Source organism: Panthera tigris, chromosome B2, assembly GCF_018350195.1.
Source record: "Panthera tigris isolate Pti1 chromosome B2, P.tigris_Pti1_mat1.1, whole genome shotgun sequence".
In the NCBI taxonomy this organism is placed as follows: domain Eukaryota; kingdom Metazoa; phylum Chordata; class Mammalia; order Carnivora; family Felidae; genus Panthera; species Panthera tigris.
The window spans coordinates 18,737,940-18,758,762 of record NC_056664.1 but is presented as its reverse complement, the minus strand read 5'-3'; the positions used below and the strand labels follow the sequence as shown (position 1 = coordinate 18,758,762).

The 20,823-nt window shown below is 37.0% G+C and overlaps 1 protein-coding gene across 1 annotated transcript in view; it reads right to left on the bottom strand.

The window, feature by feature from the left end:
• LOC102949347 overlaps positions 1 to 20,823 on the bottom strand; it is a 247,426-nt gene that overhangs the window by 129,147 nt on the left and 97,456 nt on the right. The window contains exons 9-10 of the mRNA XM_042987577.1: positions 9,923 to 10,186; positions 6,059 to 6,236 (exon numbers count right to left, since the gene is read on the bottom strand). Of these exons, the coding sequence (XP_042843511.1) occupies positions 6,059 to 6,236; positions 9,923 to 10,186 (442 nt within the window). The remainder of the gene's footprint in view (positions 1 to 6,058; positions 6,237 to 9,922; positions 10,187 to 20,823) is intronic.

Below are 20,823 nucleotides of genomic sequence, written 5' to 3'. Positions count from 1 at the left end.
GATTTTCCTTCTGACATATCGTCAGATCAGCAGTAGCCTGACACTACGTCACAGTGCCTGTCGTTCACCTCACTGCATCTCATCACACAAGCATTTTATGATGTCACATCTACAATAAGATACTATGAGAGAGAAAAAGAGAGACTACATCCACATAACTCTAAGTACGGTACTTTGTTATAATTGTCCTACTTTACGATTAGTTAGTGCTGTTAATCTCTTACTGTGCCTAATTTATAATTTAAACTTCATCATAGCTATGTATGTATAGGAAAAAACATAGTATAATATTTCTAGGGTTCACTACTATCTGCAATTTCAGACGTCCACTGGGGGTCTTGGAACGTATTCCCTGCTGATCAGGGAGGACTACAGTATCTCATATCTAATTTATTTTCACAAATATTTGTTTAAAGCCAAGTGATGTCATTAGATATATATAAATTATGTATATAAAATTTCAACATAACCTTCCCAGTTATATGTAACTCTATAAAGGGACATTTGTTTGTCTGGAGGTGGTTGGTAATTTAGTAATCACCAGCTGATGATAATGGTTTCCTCACAAGCAAACAGGTCAGGTATGGCTATGGAAGCCGAGGGCTTGTACTGGACCCACCTCTTAGTGAAGAAAGCAGTGGGTTCTAGAAATTGAGTCCAGCAATCAGTGGAGTCCTACTTGGCTCAGCAAAGCATAATCTCCAAGGGCTTTGGGAAACTCCAGACACAAGAAACATTTATCAGAAGTTGAGTATGAAGTTCTGTGTTGCCCAGCTGATAGGCAGAACAAGCCAAGAAGGCAGATGCTATTAGGAAATCAAATACTGCAGGCTTTAGATCTGGCCATTATGGCAGAGATCCAATATCACTTCCCAGGAAACACTGCTGGTTCCCTGACCTATGCTTTCAACCCAACGCCACCTTACTCTACGCACTCTCCGTGGTGGAACTCGACCACTTAGCAGTTTCAGGTAGGGTCTTTGTGTTTATGCCTCTCTAATGGACACATTCTTCTCCCTTACTTTCCATCTCTCTCCTGAGCTTCATGTGCATTTTCCCAAAGATCTCCTAAACATTTCTACTTGGATACAACATGGGGATCTCAAACTCAGTAGCCCCAAAATCAAGCTCCTGTTTTTTTTTTTCCCTCTAATCTTGTCCCTTTTCCTTTATTTAATACTATCTGCTGGTTAATATTCATGTCTACCCATGCTAAAATATGAGGAATCATCCTTAATTATTCCTTACCATCAATATTTAATCAATCAACAGGGACATTCTTTTCTTAGTCCTATAGTTATTCTCTTGCACTTTTTTAATACTTAATACATTTATACTCTCTTCTCCAACTTACTATTGCTGCCTTAATTCAGACCTCTTCTGTGGCTGGCATTATTCTAAGTTTTTGTTAACTCATCTGATTTTAGACATGCCCTCTTCAAATAAATCCTCCTAAAAATTACCAGCGGGAACTGTCTAAAATGGAAATTGAAATACATCACTTCTCTTCTTAAGATCCTTCCGTTGCTACCCACTTAATACCAACTTCTCATCAGCTTCAACAGACACAAAAAGACACTGGAGAAAATAGTGAGGGAAAGTTATTACTATTCTAGAATGAATACATGGATAAATGGTGAAAAAGAGGAAAAGTAAGAAAGAATACTTTTTCAGATATACAACGGCTAAGAGAGTTTGCTACTTACAGACCCAAACTGTAAATGGATTACAAAAGATTTTTTTCAACAAGAAGGAAAATGGAACCAGAGTGAAGACAAACTATATAAAAAGCCTATGAAGCACAAATATTGACGAAATGTGTCAGTGAATTAATTTTCTCTTGAGAGTAAAAAAAAAAATAACTGAGTTTTCTGTTTAATGAAAGAGTGAACTGAAAGCATAGCCAAGAATAATATGAGAGCACATGGAGGTGTTTAATAGGTAGGCAAAATATACCAAAAGTCCTTGTCATGTTCAGGAAGAGAAGAGAAAAACCAGATGGAGTTAGATTTTGTAAAACAATTTTTAGGGGTGCCTGGGTGGCTCAGTCAGTTAAGCATCCAACTCTTGATTTTGACTCTAGTCATGATCTTACACTTTGTGAGTTTAGTCCCCTAGTCCGGCTTCCCACTGGCAGTGCAGGGCCTGCTTGAGATTTTCTCTCTCCCTCTTTCTCTGCTCGTCCCCCATTCATGCTCACTCACTCTCTCTCAAAATGAATAAACTTAAAAAAAAAACAACTTTTAGTTAAAAATGTAGATAAGAAAATTCAGGATGACATCTGAAATAATTAATAAAATCTATAGATAATAAACAGCAGAGGATAAACAAAATAAAATTATTTTTGGTGAAAGAGAAATGCAGGAAATAAAGTATTTTTTAAAAGCAAACAAATAAGGTGGCAAAACTAAATTGCAAAAAAAAATGTTATCAGCAAGTACAAATGTAACAGCAATAACAATAATTACAAAAATTAAACTCATCTATTAAAAGACACATATTAACTACTTGTCTTGAATACAAAACTAAAATCTAGATTCATGCTGCTAAGCCATACTCAAAAGAACACCACAGATGAATTTTAATTTTTAATTTTAATTTATTTTTTTTAAAGATGGGCTGTATTTTTTTTTAATTTTTATTAATGTTTATTTATTTTTGAGAGGAAGAGAGAGAGAGACTGAGTGCAAGTGAGGGAGGGGCAAAGAGACAGGGAGATGCAGAATCCGAAGCAGGCTCCAGGCTCTGAGCTGTCAGCACAGATCCCAATGCAGGGCTCGAACTCACCAACCATGAGATCATGACCCAAGCCAAAGTCAGATGCTTAACTGACTGAGCCACCCAGTTGCCTCGAATTTTATTTTTTTAAATAAATATTAGAAAAACAACATATGCCATAAAACATTTATCAAAAAAAGTTAGGTGGTAGTATTAACAGCAGAAGAAATACAATAAAAATTGAAGCATTAATAGGCACATAGAGAAAGACTACATCTGTATGAAAGAAATAATTACATATAAACTAATAATCACAAAATTGCATGCATTTAACAACACATCTAAAATATATAACACAATATTGATAGCACTGTAAGGACAAATGCACAGATGTAGGTCAGAATTGGTGATTTCACCCATATCTACCATATAAATAAAACTGAAGATAAATAACTCAAGCTTTCAAATCAGGACTGAAAAGTAACTCTTCCCCCAAACCTGAAGAAAATAGGAGTACAGAAATAATAAAGCTAAGTATAAATACATGGAAAACAAAAGATCAACGGAGAGGGAGTCTCGGTGGAGATAGATAAGCAGTTGTAAATGTTTAAAAACATGAATAAAAAGATAAAACCCAACCAAAACTGATAAAGAAAAGCGAAGAAGGCATATATTAACCGATATGAATAATGAAAAGAAGACTGTAATTACAAATTTTAGTGGTATTGAAAAATTACAATAGTATTTTTATGTATTTTCCTATAGAAACATAAAATATCTATGGAGTAATACTCAGAAAACATTGGTTTCCTTCAAGGAGAAGAACTAGTTTCCAGTGGGAGGCAGATTTTATTTTGAGCAATCTGAGTGTATTCCCTAGTCAAGAAAACTGGAACAAAAGGAAATAAACTTTAAAGATAATAAACTACGAATACAAATGTAATATACATATATCATGGGTATAATGTATAACATATATTATAGACTTAATACTTGTATGTATAATAACATATATTGTATTATGTACATATGTATATAATATAATCTAAATTATATACGTGTATTATACATTATATATAATCATATATAGTCATAGTATTACTATAGATTATATGCGCAATAATACTATGGCTAAGTTAATTCAATTGATTTTTTAAATGAATTAAATAGAATGAGTGAATAATCAGTAACAGTCAAAGATTGAATTAGAAATCAAGTACTTCCCATGACTCATTTCACATTAAAAAAAGAAAAGTCCAGAACTCTTACAGATTAATAAGAAAAAGTTTTAGGGGCACCTTGGTGGCTGAGTCGGTTAAGTGTCCGACTTCAGCCGAGGTCATAATCTCACAGCTTGTCAGTTCAAGCTCCTTGTTGGGCTCTGTGCTGACAGCTCAGAGCCTGGGGCCTGCTTCAGATTCTGTGTCTCCCTCTCTCTCTGCCCCTCTCCCACTCATGTTCTCTCTCTCTCAAAAATAAATGAACGTTAAAACAATTTTTTTTAAAAAAGAAAAGAAAAAGATGACCCAGAGGAAAAGTGAACAAAATATAGGTATAGACAGTTCACAGAAGATAAAAACCAAATGGTCAAAGAAACATTTGGAAAAAATGGTCAAACTTAGTCATATTCAGGAATATTCTAACTCAAGCAAAGAGATATTTCATTGCAACTGAAATGGCAAAACTGACTGTAACAAAGATTGATAGGATGTGAGCCAAACAAGATCCTAGACATCTGTTAGAAGGGCAAATTGATACAACAATTTTGATGGCAGTTAAGTGTGTGCCCTGTGATTCAGTGATTCCTCTCCTAGGTAGATAGATGCTAGTGAAATTCACACCTATGTGCTTAAGGAGAACATGTCCAAGAATAAACACTGTAATCTTGTTTACAATTGAGCCAAACTTGAAACAAAATATAAAATAAAAATAAACACATTTTGTTAAAATCATGCACATTGCTATGTATGCAATTATACGGCAAAGGAATCAATAAACCAAAATATATATAAGTGTGCGTGTATGAGCTGTGTAAATCTCAAGGATAATGCTGAGAGAAAATAAAGTTGCAGAAATAGGTATAAAGCATGGTTACTTACATAACCTTTAAAAACATAGAAAAGACATTATACATTGCTGATAATTACATATATCTGTAGGAAATGTATTGAAACATACACGGAAACTATCAATAGGAAGTCTAAGAGGGTTGGAACATAAGTAGCAAGCAGTTCACAGGTGACCTGAATCACATGTAAAATGTTACGTTAAAAAAAATGTTTATTTATTTTGAGAGAGAGAGAGAGAGAGAGAGAGAGAGAGAGAATGCACTCTTATGCATGCTCATGCAACAGGGGGAGGGACAGAGAGAGAAGGAGAGAGAATTCTAAGCAGGCTCCGTGCTACCAGCTCAGAGCCCAATGCGGGGCTCAAATTCACGAACCCCAAGATCATGACCTGAGGCAAAATCAAGAGTCTGGCGCCCAACAGACAGCCACCCAGGTTCCCCTAAAATGTTACTTTTTAAAAGAAAAGGCGTAGAGCAAAGATGGCAAAGTATCAAGAATGGGCACAGCTGGTTACTATTACTGGTATATGTTATTTGCTGAACCATATGTTTGAAATATTTGCTAATTTCCGAACTAAAAAATAAAGTCCTTACTATAGTGCCTGGCACAGGAAAAACATGTATCACATGTAATTATTATTACTGGTAAGTCTTCTAATATTAGTTGTACTAGAGTTCAGCCCATACTCTTACTCCTGATACTATTATTACTGCCGGAAGATACAACCTGTTAAAGAATCTTGTACATCTTTTGGTAAAGGAAATAATTCTTTCGCAAAAAATAATAGTAATCGCTAATATATCCCTTCTGTAAGCTGTACATTAACTAGTTCAGAGAATGTTATTTGCTTATTTAGTGCTTGATTAAGCCAGTCTTTGAAAACAGCTTTATGAAATAAACTATATTAGCTGAAGACTGCTTTATGAGAGTATGTTCTCTTTCATAGCCATTTGTTGGTTACCACTCTTGTGAGCAAGCAAGAAAGTTCTAGAGCTTTACTTTAAGCCACAAGTCCGTGGAGAAAGACCTGTGTTTCAATGAAGTAATTCTACATTTGATTATAATTAGTAAATAATTATGCAGTATGGAAACTAATATTCTTGTCAATGATTACATTCTCTTTAAACAGCATGGCATAGAAATAACTACATTAATAATTAAAATTTCTTTCTCAGTTTTCTACAGTATAACACAACTTGAAATATTAGTAATAGAATGCTGAAGACAGTCAACTAACCCTGAGAAGAGCGTAGGGAGGATTTTAGCCTTACCATCCAGGGATGAACAAATGTTTTCTTCTGTTTGTTTCTCTGAAAGGCCAGCCGTATTCTCCACGCCTGATTCTGCTGTCTCTGCTCCAGCCATTAAAGAAACTGGAAATTCGGGAGGAAGCTGAGTCTGCCTTTCATAGGTTGTTTGATCATCCAAACACAGAGGAAGTTTAATAACCTATTAAGAGATAAATCTCTTATCTAAACTGTTGAAAATATTTCACACACAGTGAATTTTACCCTAGAACAATGATACAATTTGCAAACTCTAAAAGGTCAATGGCGAATCAATTTTCCGAACCTTATAATTGCTTTTGTTTGGCGGTTTTACAAAGTATGCTTTTTTTGTAGTAACGATTTACATAATTGCTTTAGATATTTTCATTGCTCTATTTAGTTCTTAGTTTTTCCTCTGTTTTACCTTATAATTTTCCTTAATATCTTCTTGCAAATAACACTATCTGATACTTACGCTGGGATCAAGTTAGCAAATATTCATTCTGTATTTACTATCTCCAAGAAACAACGTTTTTAGTCCAAAAATAAAAGACAAAATTGTAGACTCTGGGGGTGACTGTATGGGTTTCACTGTGCAATTTTTTTAACATCTCTCTATGTTTACAAATTTAATAATAAAGTGCTTGGTGGAAAAACTCCATGACATTGGAAGTGAAATATTTAAGAAAGTGAGGAACTTTTGCCAGGGAAAAGTTAAAGGTTATTTTGCTTGCATAATTTATCCCCTTGTATTTTTTCACATACCCTAGGGGGACGAATCAGACCTGTTCCCCAGTCTCCACACTCGGACTGTGAGCCTGAATTCTATCCCGAAAAGCAACATGGTAGAACGTGTGAGGTCATGGATTAGCTACGTGCTCTGGGTTGGCCACAATCTCTTTGAGTGTGATATTTTTTTTCCACTCACAGACACAGGAGGGAAATGATCATAATTTATCTGACTTATTTCCTTTAATATCTCCTAAGGCTGCATTACAGAAATGACTTTCCTGTTCTAGTATCCCATTTACCTATCTTTTCTCTTCTCTAATCCAAGTTACTTTTTTTTTTTCCTGAGAAACTCCAAAAGGAGTACTCAAAAATTACATTTACTTGTTCAAAAATTGCATTTGAGAAGACTCACATTGGAAAATTCCTAATATTTAAGAATTTCACATAAGAGGAAAATCGGATTTCAAGATAAAAATATTTCATTTTTATCCTCATGAAAAAGAAGCAAATACATTCCTACTTATGCTGCCTGACAATCGGAAAATCCTATCTTAAATAATGACACTATTCTCCTTGATAAGACTCACGGCCCCCCCATGAAATATACAGAGAAAAAACATTTATTAACAAATAAGAAAGTCAGTGGACAATTACAATCATCTGTAATGAATAATGACCAGTGGGCTCTACAGATAAGCCATAATACTACATTTCACCATTTTTTTAAGGGAGTCAGAAAAGAAAAAGGAAAATTTTAGTAATGTGTTCGAATCAAGTAAATTTTAGTGAAATCAAGCTTTCTAATGTTGTTTTGCAAATAGCTACTTTTCTTGACCTTATAAATTTTAAACATCACTTCTTGATTTATCTTAAATATAACATACTTATGTCTTTATAATCAATACCAGCACTTCCGAAATGACCTTTATGAAATAAAATTGGTGCTGGATTTCCTTGCCATAGTTAACACAACACTGAATTTTAGGGAACAAATAGTAAAAAAAAATCATAGATGCCTTTCACATTCACTAGTAAACCTATATCAAAATTTATTTGCTTTTATAACTGTATTTTATTTCATTTTGATTTTTTAACTTGGTATTCAAATCATCCACTTATAAAATATTTTGTTTTGGGTTAAAATATTTTGTTTGGGTTAGCTCACTTCAAAATTTGAGGGATTTTTCAATAACTCCTTTGAATTCATTTCTAATGGTCTCCCTTTTCAAATGTATTTATATCAGCATTTCTAAACCATAGAAGGTTTTATAAACTCCGGATCCTGATACCCCACCTCAAAACAATTGAATCAAAATCTCTGAGAACAAGATTTGGACTATTTCTAAAGTTTCCTACATAATTCCAATATACAGTCAGATTTGTCCCAGAATGGTGACTATTTTTAAAATGAGTAGAAAGGTACATATTTATATTTATATTTGTTTTCTTAACAGCAACCCATAATATCTCAAAAAGATATTTCAGCAAAGCATTATAATGGTATTCGCTAAGAGGGGGAAACATGCCGGTTGATTCAACATAAAATACACAGGAAACGGGAAGACCATCACATAAGAAGGATATATAGCTGCTGATTTTTAAGCCAAAACTACATGTGTTTCCTGGAAATGGCCGTATTTAATAGTTCCATCACTTAGGTGGGTAGATGACAGTGATAGATAGATGATACATACATACACACACAATACATATATATGTACATGTACATACATACATACATTAGATTAGATTGATAGCAACCTAGCTAGTTAGCTAGATAGACAGACAGACAGACAGACAGGGAAATGTCAAACACTCAGGTAAGGAAGAAAAAAAAAATCATAGCATTTTCTGATACAGGCGCTGTGGAAACCCATCATAATCAGAAAGAATAAATTTGCACATAGAGGACCGAAATAAACTAAAATTCTGCTGGAATGCTTTACACTTAAGGTATGCTGTCATTTTTTTTTTTTTTGATCTTCCGTGGTGTCTTCCTAGAATGAACTTCTGCAATGACATTTCTGCTAAAAGACTTGGTTAGAAAATAAATTTCCAAATATGTACAAATAAATGGTGTTCACCCAAGGGTTTGTTGGGAGTGTGTTTCGTTTTTAATTCTTGAGGTAACTAAGACAGCATGCTTTGAAGTGATATGTATGGCAAAGGGAGTTTGGCGAAGACCATTTTCATCCCGTGGAAATGTGGGTCATTAATTATCTTATGTATGAACACATGCTTGTCTCATCAAATGAGTGGCGAGCATCAGGAAGGCACAGACTCTATCTCATTTCTTTTGTATTTCTAGAATAAGCAATGCCCAACACAAAGTAGTAGCTCAATTAGTACATTGGATAAGGAAACACCATCGCCTTATACCCAAGTTGATGAGACAGATCAGATCCGGCAGCAGCAGATTATAAACAGAGAATTGAAGGATTTGGGTGCCCTTCTCAGCCTGCTCATGACATAGAAGTTTGGGTTAAATTATCTTTAAATTTCCTGCTAATTCTGGAATTTTATTCCTTATTTGTAGACATCAATTTAATCAGCATTAAGAAAGCATTAAGATGTAAATGCTTTCACAGATTTATGATACATACTGAAATTTTCAATAGCACGAAAGTCAGCTAAACGCTAGAAATAAGCAGTTTTAGAAAAATAATAATGTTTATTTTTGAGAGACAGAGAGATAGAGACAGAGACAGAGAGAGACAGAGTGCAAGCAGGGAAGGTGCAGAGAGAGAGGGAGGCACAGAATTCAAAGCAGGCTCCAGGCTCTGAGCTGTCAGCACAGAGTCGGATGCGGGACTCAAACTCACAGACCACGAGATCATGACCTGAGCTAAAGTCGGACGCTTAAATGACTGAGTCACCCAGGCGCCCTGGTTTCGGAAAAAAATTAAGTTCTTTACTTACAAAATCATATCACAGGCACATCTGTGTGGCTCAGTCGGTTGAGTGTCCATCCGACTTCGGCTCAGGTCATGATCTCGCAGTTCGTGAGTTCAAGCCCCACATGGGGCTCGCTGCTGTCAGCCTGCTTCAGATCCTCTGTCCCTCTCTCTCTGCCCCTCCCCCACTTTTCCTCTCTCAAAAATAAATAAAACATTTGAAAAAAATCATATTACAAACCTGAAAGTAGAGATTGCACAGCCAGTGGTCCAAGTCCCGGCACATCAAATCTTCCATTTTCCTGAAGCTGTCGAATTTCTGGTCATAATGACCTCGGAGAAGGGGACACTTGAATTTCCCGTCCACTACATCGAAGTTGTTATCACACACAGGGAAGGCTGCCCAGCCCACAACCCAGTCAGAAGAAGCATATTTCCCACGAAGGAGACAGAGTTCAAACAAGAACGCCATGCCAGGTTTCACATCTTTCTTCGGAGGGAGTGCCTAGGGAAGGATACCAAGGCAAGGGGAGATCAGGATGCTTGTACACAGAAACGTGCTACATTCAAGGGCCCCTATATATAATTTAGAATTCAGGATGGAGTTGGGTTTTACTTCCATTGGTTGCCCTTAAAAATTCACTATTGTCAATAATGTTGCAATAAACGTAGGGGTGCATATGTCCTTCCAAATTAGTGTTTTTGTTTCTTTGATTAATATCCAGTGGTGGAATTATGAGATCCCATGGTATTTCCACTTTTTTGAGGAAACTCCATACTGTTTTGCACAGCATCATTATTTATTATAGCCCAGATGTGGAAGCAACCTAAGAGCCCATTGACGGACAAATGGATAAGGGGGACTTGTAGTGTGTGTGTGTGTGTGTGTGTGTGTGTGTAGGAATATCACACAGTCATAAAAAAAGATAGGATCATACTATTTGCAACAATACGGATGAACCTAGACTAGAGAGTAAGTCAGACTGACAAAGACAAATACTATATGAGTTCACATGTGCATGGACTCTGAAAAAAAAAAAAAAAACAAAGAAATAAACAAACAAACAAAAAGCAGAATCAGATGAGGAAACACAGAGAACAAACTGATGGTTGCCAGAGGGGAGGAGGCTGGTGGGGATGAACCAAATGGGTGAAGGAGAGGGTGAGATACAGACTTCCAGTTACAGACTGCATGAGTCATTGGAATAAAAGACACAGCATAAGGAATGTAGTCAGTGATACTGTAATAGGGGCGTATGGGGACAAATGGTACCTACATGTGTGGGGAGCATAGCTCAGGTGTAAACTTGGTTCACTACGTTATACATGTGAAACAGATGAAACATCGTGTGTCAATTACACCCAAATCAAAAAAAAAATTGAAGAAAAATTCACTATTGCATGCATAACCTTTCCAGCCCAAATTAATCGAGCAACATGCCAGCATGAAAATGTGACCCAAGCAACAAATTTGATCCTGCCCATTCAAGATTCTGCACTTCATAAGTTACCTAACACGGTATACTGAACTTCTGGTTCTTTTTGCTTGAGCTGCTGCTTCTATAGTATAACTATTTCTATCAGTTGTCACCATCATCGTTTTACTTGCCTGCCACTCATCTTTGTAGTCTTCACGTACCCCAAACGAGTCCTTTACACAGAAGAAATGCTTTTAAAAAAATGGTTGAACTTGGGTGCCTGGGCAGCTTAGCTGGTTAAGCGTCCAACTCTCGATTTCTGCTCAGGTCATGATTTCACGGTTCATGGAATCGACCCCATGTTGGGGTCTGCACTGATAGCGAAGAGCCTGCTTGGGATTCTCTGTCTCCCTCTCTCTCTCTCTCTCTCTCTCCCTCCCTCGCTCTCCCCTCTCCAAATAAATAAATAAACATTTAAAAAAATAAAATAGATACAAAATGGTTGAGCTATCGCACTCCAGAGAAACTAATCCTAGGTATAATGATAGCTTAAATCACTATTACAACGTCTACCTCTTCAAGGAAAAATAGTGTCCCATTTAATTATGTGACTTTCCTGTTTATTTCAGTTGAAACTGTACTGCACGCCACTGTATAAGCAATTTGTCCATGCTAAATAAATAGTGTTAGGCATAAAGATGGATGAAATGATCCGATTGACCAAATCATTGTTCAGGTCCCCAGATGTAGAGATGGAGCTTGCCCTTTGGCCTTTTAAAAAGAATTTCAGGAAAGTGAATAATCTTTTTTTTTTAATAGAGCATAGGCTTGGGTTTCTTTTTCAAATTCTATGTGAATAATTGTAAATGGACAAAGATAGGGACTTGCCTAAGACTATTTTATAGCAATATATTTAGCCAAAAGTATGTAGGCATATTTTATATGATTTATGTAAATATTCCAAGACTCAGTTTATGTTTAAAATGAAACAGAAGCATCTGTTGAAAAATACCATAACCCTGTGGCAGCTGCTATTAAACCATTAACAGGATCAGGTTTCATTTAAACCAGATTTACCATTTTCTACAACAGCCCATGGGAAAGCTAAAAACATTAGACACAAATTACTGACAAAAGAGATTCTTAATCAAGCCATACTTTTCATTTGGCTAGTTGGCTGTGAGTAACCTTTGTGATAAGACAATCAAAGCTAACTGAGAAGGAGGAGGAGGAGAAATGAAGTCAGAAACCTGTTTTGAATCATCATTTAAAAATAAAGCTGAACTGATGCCATTATAATAATTTCTTCTACTCGTATCGGTGCCTTTAAAAATGCCCCTCTACTACTAACCTGATCTTACTCAGCTATACATCCAAAATAGATAAAGTAAGAATTTGACCAGTACTGACCCAATTCTATCATTAAGTTTCTGTGGTGTTGGGCTAGTCACTTTTTTTTTTTTTTAAATCAAGGTTTCCATGCACTCAACTTTCCTCCTCAATAAAAGACAAGGGTATAAGCATCTTCCTCAGTAAATTGATACAACCATTGGGTTGGACAATAAATACAAAAAAAAGGTCATAAAACATGAAATGCACATAACTAGTATTATTATTAAGACTTTATTTTAATTATCTCTAAGACGAATCAGATTACAGTGTATTTAATAAAGAAGAAAAGAACCTATCGAGGTTGAAATTCATCTGTAACCTTGTAAAACACCAGTATCATTCTGCGTGAGGAACGACAGTTCAAGGCCGCTAAACAAAACCTAATAACGCCAGGCAGCATGTGTCCATGAGAAGCCAGTCCTCATGCACGAAAGGAAATTCCACGGCAGCCTATTTTACAAGATAGAAGAGTCACATGCAGCTACCTTGACAGCCCTAAAAAAATAAATATATGAACAAAAATCTAGTCACTGATATTGATTGAAAAGGAGGAAAAGAGCTATATGTTATCAAATAAAGGAATTTATCTGACAACAGTTGTCTTATCTTATTTATTCTTGTAGTCTCTTTCCCTCGCCCTGTATCACAGGAGAGATCTGTTGCTCTGTAATGTGTAGCTTGGGACTCATTCTTTTCCTCTTCAGCAAGAAAGGATCACCGAGTTTCATTGTATCTCTCAGAGGATCCTCTCCATGAACCTGGATATTTCCACAGCTATCTTATGGTGTGATAGTTCCATGAGTATTTTACAATAGCTTCATGAGTACTATAAAATGAGGGAAATAAATGCATGGGTCTCTGCCATCCACCAATGCCATCTCATCAGTCCCGGTGGTTGGGGGTCATAATGTCCTTGGAATAATACCTTTATTTTCTGAGTACCAAGAAGGGCCTATTTTTTGAAGGAAAACACACTACAGACCTAAAGTTCACTGTATAGCATAAAGGTGATGCATTTCACCTTCCATGTGATAGAAGGTACATGTGAAAGGAGAGTAGAGAACAAGCAAAATCCAAGAAGAAAACAAGAATTTTGAAGGCTGAAGCCTACATGGAAAATTGGAAGAGAAAGTAAAATTCTTGGACAACAGATACCTGGAGATTGAAGCAACTCAGAGAGGATTAGGGTAAGCCTTACAAAATGATGAAAATGCATATCGATAAAGTATTCTTCAATTTTCTGGACTTTCTGAAATTTTGAAAAGGATTGTTATTTTTACGATCAGAAAAAAAATTAACAAAGTAATTTCGCCAACAGAAGACCTTCAAAGTGCTGCTTCTGCTTTATGAGGAGGGTGGTCAGAAATGACAGTAATTCTCACTATAACACAGAAAAAACACCGGCTAAATTACAAAATTATGCATATTATTGAACCCACTGGGGAACTAGGGCACAAAGAAATTTAGGGAAAACTAAACCTCAGAGAGGGGTAAGCCCTTCATATATGACCTTGGACTAGAGGTGGCTTTTAATCTTAGGAAATAGATGAAGAAGCAGACTTGTCACTGGGTAGGAGGCTTCGCAAGTAAATGGAGAATCCAGCTGAATGTTTAGCCATCTTGGCCTAACGTGGAATACTGAACACATAGGAGTCCCAGACACAGCACGAGTCCTCATCATCTACCAATTCTCAACCTTAGCACTTGTATCCAGCGCTCGGCCGCCTGTGAGTAATTGGGCCCAGGGTGAGAGCCAAAGGGAGATCTCCAGTGGCCCAGACATCTTCAGGCAGGGCGAGGGAGCAGGGCAGAAGCCTACAGTTACACGGTGCTTGGAAACCAAACCCGACGAGAAGGAGGGATTTTTTACACCTCAAAACTTTTGAAAACCAAGAATGAATTAACACTAACCAAAGCTACAACTTAACCCAACTTAGCTTAATTCTAACCAGAGACATCATCCCCTCACCACAGCTGCCTGACAGAGACAGCTTTTTAGTGGGGGATAAATATCTTCTACTTCAGTCTTTACAGTTCATTTATACACTATGTTTGGCACAAGATGCAGCCACAGAAACAGGAACATGTGATGTCTGGATAAAAGATAACAGCCAATGGAGACCGACCTACAGCTGACCCGGCTGATAAAATTAACAAAGACATTAAACAATCATAATTAGGATAAAGAAATAAAGGAAGAGATAGAAGTAAACCGTGAGGAGGAAGAAACTCCAAGAGAGAACTTTTTAAAAGTTCTGTAATATAATAATTAATAATAATAATAATAATTACTTTTTTAATAATAATTTCCTTTAAAAACAATAAAGTACTTTGAAATGAAAAGTTTATTGAGTGGACTTCACAGTAGAAATGGACATAGCAGGAAAAGGATGGATGAATTCTAAGAGAGATCAAAAAAATATCCCAACTGAAGCACAAAGAAAAAAAGAATGAAAAAAGAAAAAAAGAAATTAGCAGATCAGGGCATGTAAGACCCGTGGGATAATAATGAACACACGGAATTGGAGTCCTGAAAGAAAAAGAGAAAGACAATGGTGCAGAGAACAATTTTGAAGAGACGGTGGCTGAGGATTTTCCAAAATTGATGAAAGACATCAACCCACAAAACCAAAAAGCTCAGAAAACCCCAAGAAGACAAAATAAAAGAAGGAAATAATACCTAGCTTATCAGAGTCAAGCTGATGAAAATCAGAGATAAAAGTCTTAAAAATGTAGGGCCATCTATGATATGTAACAGAAAAGTTTATTACTGGCTGTCAAAGGGCCAAGTATGGTCAAGTATCCTTATTCCCTCATTGTGAACTCCTGGATGTCATATAAAAATATTTATATCGGGGCGCCTGGGTGGCTCAGTCGGTTAAGCGGCCGACTTCCGCTCGGGTCATGATCTCACAGTCCGTGGGTTTGAGCCCCGCGTCAGGCTCTGTGCTGAAAGCTCAGAGCCTGGAGCCTGTTTCAGATTCTGTGTCTCCCTCTCTCTGACCCTCCCCCATTCATGCTCTGTCTCTCTGTGTCTCAAAAATAAATGTCAAAAAAAAATTTTTTTTAAAGAAATAAATAAATAAATAAAAATAAAAATATTTATATCATATGGAAAATTCTACTTTCATTTTGTTGTTGTTCTGTAGTCTGGTCATGTAAAGTTACTTTGGTCTCTGGCACTAAACAAAAAATTTGCAGAAACTTCTGTTAAGAATAAGCTCCACTTTTTGCTTCTTGGGTAGGCTGGTTCTTACCTAATTGACATCTTTTTGTCAACTTACATTTATCGTATAACTTGTAGTTCCTTAGCATCATATTAAAAGCCCTAATGCACCCTCACCACAATCTAACTTTCTAGCATTGTTTCACAATAAACATATATTATTTTAATTAAATATAATTAAATAATAATATAATTAAAATATCAAATATATACAAATAAAGTATAGTCAAAATTATTTTCTCAGATGTCTGCCCATCACACACACACAAACACACACACACACAGTCTGTTATCCTCTCATAACACCCTTTTGTCAGGCAATCCTTCTTCCTCTCCCAAGTTTTGCTCATTATAACCAAAGTATCTTGAACAATACCTTTGAGGTAACAATTTCTAATCTACAGGTTCTCAAGCAGAAGTACAGGCAGAGATGGCCCAGACATGGGCTAGGAGCCTTACACATTTTTATAACAATTACTAAGATGTTCTCAGAATTTTAAAGTCCCTAAATGTAAAAGAAATAATAACAATAATAAGAAAAGAGGGACAAATACACGATGACTTCAGAAAAGGGCATTTTTAGAAATTTTGTTGAGGAATACAGGTAATCTAATAAAGGCACAGGTGGCAGATACAACACAAAAATTGAGAAACCGTGTTATATTCGACCCGTTGCTCCGTTAGAAATCTGTTGTATAACATGCAAGACAGTTGCTCATTCTCCATCTGAACCCTACACTGGCTGATGGGAAGGTTTGCCAATTCATGAGGTAAATTAATGCCTGCGGGAACAGTTCTAACTGTTAGGAAGCTCCGATCACTCCTAAGAAGCCATATTGTCATTAATGCTGTTTGTCAAATATTTCTAATATTTTCTGTTCATCAAATATTTCTCAACATGTGGTAGGGTTGCACTTCCTAGCTCCTTTGTGGGTGGGTGGGCCCTTGAACTAGTTCTGTCCAATGATCTGTGAGTGAACATAACAAGTATCACTTCTAGGCCAGAACGTTTATGTTGGTTCTAGACCCTCCAGAGTTCTCTTGTTCTGTCCTTTGTCACAGTGACAAATGACGTTCCAGACAGAGATCTTTCAATCAGTCTTTGACTCAGAATAAAAATGGCTAAAACAGAACCCCCAGCTTTCCTAAAGTGGACATGGAGTTTAGGTGAAAAATAAGTTCTATTGTATTAAGCCACTGAGATGTTTTGAGGGTTTTTTGTTTGTTTCTGTAGAATAACCAAGCTGATGTACACTGATTCATTGGCCTGCTTTGTATTGACTCAAGTTCAGTCTTCGCTGTTCTATCAAGATGATTATTATGACCAAAGAGCTTCGAGCCACCAGTCTCAGTCACCAGAGATAAAGTCAGGGATGTAGTGGTTTCTGTCAGGTTCATGACCAAGTCAATAGCTGAGGAACATGCAGATACTCATAATGTGTACCTCCGTAGAGAAGCAGAATACTCAATAATGCTTATGTTGTTCAAGGTAGGTCGACAATGGGGCTATCTGCACATTTCTTTGCTTCCAATTCTTCTAAATGCACCTTAAATGGTTCATTTAGGTGCATTGACTTTAACTTGACCCTAAACATGGATTACTTCAGTCCTCATTGTTCAAACCCATTCCGTTTAAGTGCTTTCCAACTTTAAAAGAGAAGCTACATATCTTAGTGGTTAAAATCATGGGCTTTGGCCTCAAACAAACATGAGATCAAATACCAACTGATCACTTACATAGGTAACCTACTATCTCAGGATCTTGATTTTGCCATTTATTAAATGCTGGCCGTAGTAGCATTTAGTAGTGGAAGACGAGGGAGGACAGTGGTGATAAAGGGAAGGCGGCAGCTACACAGACTGGGAAGTGAACTAAACAGCGTCTTCTAGGACTAACATTCAAAGAATAAGGGGAGTCCAGGAGGTAAAGAAATACACTTAATTTGCAGTAGAAATAGCAACATGTTCTTTCTGAGGCAGACAACTCTGGACAGATGATTGGGAACTGATGCCACAGCCCAGGGTAACCTAGGTGATCCAGTGAAAGTGTTATAGTACCATTATTTTCCTTTCCAGTCCCTCAGCCAAGATAAATAAATAGGCACATTAGTTCTAATCCCCAGTCTTTCTGCTGTGGGATAAAATAAAGTAATGACTCTTGGAAACTTTTCTTGGACTAGGGATCAAGGACGGAGGGTGGTAACAGCTATAATAGTATCCGAGAGAAAATCTTCCTTCCCACACCCCTGGAAAACCACGCGCTCTCAGGTGCAACTGTAGTATTTCTAGCTCCCTGTTTTAGAAAATTGATTTCCTTTGGTTTTCCTTAATCCTCAAAGGTAGTATGTCAATAGTTGACATTTATCGGAAGCTGATGAAATGCAAGGAACCCTTTAAATCACTTTGCCCTTGTCAACTCCATCACCACAATAATTCTAAGAAGAGGATTTTATTCTTAGCTCCATTTTGTGAAGGACACAAATGAGACAAAGAGATTGAGTTCAAGGTCACACAGACAATAGATGTCGACGGTAGGGCTAGTATCTGACTTTGGCAATCTACAGCAGGGCCATTCAGGATATGCTTCCTGATGGAGGAGGTGCTACAGCAAAAAGCCTGCCTTGGATTCACGGAGAAAAGCCTCAAGGGGATTCTTCTCTGTCCTATTTACTTCTCTTCGTGATTCCTACAAACTGAGGAGCTAGGGCTCTTTCTCCACGTGTTTCGGCCTGTTCTCTCTTAAATGGTTCACTTTGAGGTCAGGCATTGAAAGTACACATGGGACTGACCGAGAAAAAACATTTTTTCTTTCAATAAAACCCCATTGTGCAGGATCCTTAATTAAAGAATGAGTTCTTTCTGAAGGGCTAGATTCACCAGATAACTTACAAAATACTAATTCTGAACAAAAATCTTCCTGAAACGGGGTCACAATTCTATGATCTCTCAAAACCTCCAGTCCCGGATCTAATTTTTTGACTTCTCAACAACAAACTGTAATCATCTGAGAAACATCAGCAATCATACAATGACATCCTCAAGGCTCTAGACTAGCAGTCCCCCAAATTTAATTTGTTTAAGAATTACCCAAGGGTGCTGATGAAAAATGCAGATTTCCAGGCCTTGTTCTCATCTTCAATCAATAAGGTTGGGGTGAGTCTCGGGAATGTGAATTTTAACAAGCATGCCAAGGTAAGGTGATTCAGGTGGTCCTTCAGACCACACTTTGAGTATCACCATCTAATATGGACACAAAGATAAGACAGATTTGTGTGTCCTTGATCGCGTGACTTACACAGCGTAGGGCAACCACCTTTCTCTTGAAAATCAAACTGATTCAGACCTGAATAATTACAGGCTAAAAAATATGACCTTTCCTCCATTTCCCATCACACGTGACTGAAACCAAAAAGAAATATATGGCATGCCATCTCATTATATCGAAATTCCATTACCTGACCTCAACCTCAATGTGTCATAACTCATCTCTACATGCTACTCAAATGTTCAACTAAGAATATTTCACTCCAGGGAGATGGCAAAATCTAATTGAATATTTTAATTTAGGAAATTCAGTTCTGGGATTTCCACACACCCCCCCCTTTTTTTGACTGTGAAAACAAAAAGTTGAATTTTCTTTTCAGTTTCTCCTTGTTAGGCAAAAGATAAATTTCCCCCTCATTGTCCCTGAGAGTTGAACACATTGGGGAAAAATTGGGCACAGCCCATTACTTTTACAAACCCCAGTGACTGAGCCTCAATGCACAAAAAGATGGCATTTCTGAACATCTGCAGCATGATTAGATCAAAGACCAACAAATTAACCACAAATGGTTTTACAAAGGAGCAGACAAATGCATCATTTGGAAAGGAGAAAACTTTTGGCAATAATTGCTTATCAACATTTTTCCTTTGGGCAACCACTTTGTACCAAAGACATCTAGTAATAATAGTCATACCTATGCCACATTTTCTATGTTACAAAGTTCTTAAAGGCATATTATCACATCTGATCACGTCAATCCTTTTATATAATTGATATTAGCCCATTTCACAGGTGATGGGGAAAAAAAGGTTTAGGAAAGTAATGATTGGCTCACGTTTTCTCAGGTACTAAATTGTTGATTTGACTATATCAAAAATGATAATCCAACTTCACTATTTCTTTCCATTCATTCATTCATTCATTCACTCACACACATTTTGTTAAATGTTCATACTGCACTTAAGCACCATTTTTGGCACTGAGAATAAAAATAATTGAATAAAGACAAAGAAGCTTCTAGTTCTCGTTAATCTATAATCTGATGCGGGAAGGGGTAATCGATAACACATCAGACCATTTTAATAGCAATAAATGCTCTAATTTACCACTACTGATATTGAAATAACAAAGACAAAATTGTGATGCACTAGCAAATGAGCAGAGAAGGAATAAATCTGTTAAGAAAATCTAGTCTAAGACAGTGATACTTAACCTGAAACCAGCCATGTCACAGTTGAAGGAGGAATCCTAGTAGGTAGGAAGCCACCACTAATTCAGTGGCCCTATGACAAGAATGAGTTGGTTGTGTTCAGAGAATGGAAAGTGAGGCTGGAGTGAAACCCACAAGGAATTTGGATTTTATTCTAAATGCAATGGAGAGCCACTGGGAGATCTTTTTTTTTTTTTTTTAACACTTATTTATTATTTTTGAGACAGAGAGAGAGCATGAACAGGGGAGGGTCAGAGAAAGAGGGAGACACAGAATCTGAAACAGGCTCCAGGCTCTGAGCTGTCAGCACAGAACCCGACGCGGGGCTCGAACCCACGGACCGCGAGATCACGACCTGAGCCGAAGTCGGACGCTTAACCGACTGAGCCGCCCAGGTGCCCCCGGGGGGTCTTAAGCAAAGGCTTGCCATGATCTGATTTGCAGTTTACTAAATAGATCCTTACTGGCCCTTGAGTTCCAATGATGATTTTGTTTGACCAGAAATCATTTCCCTGCTCCCACCATGAGCTTTCAGAGACCCATCAGTTGAAAAGTCACTGACTACTGCTTGGTAGGAAAAGATCACTGGCCCTTTTCTTCACACTTAACAGGACATGCGACCTTGGAGAAA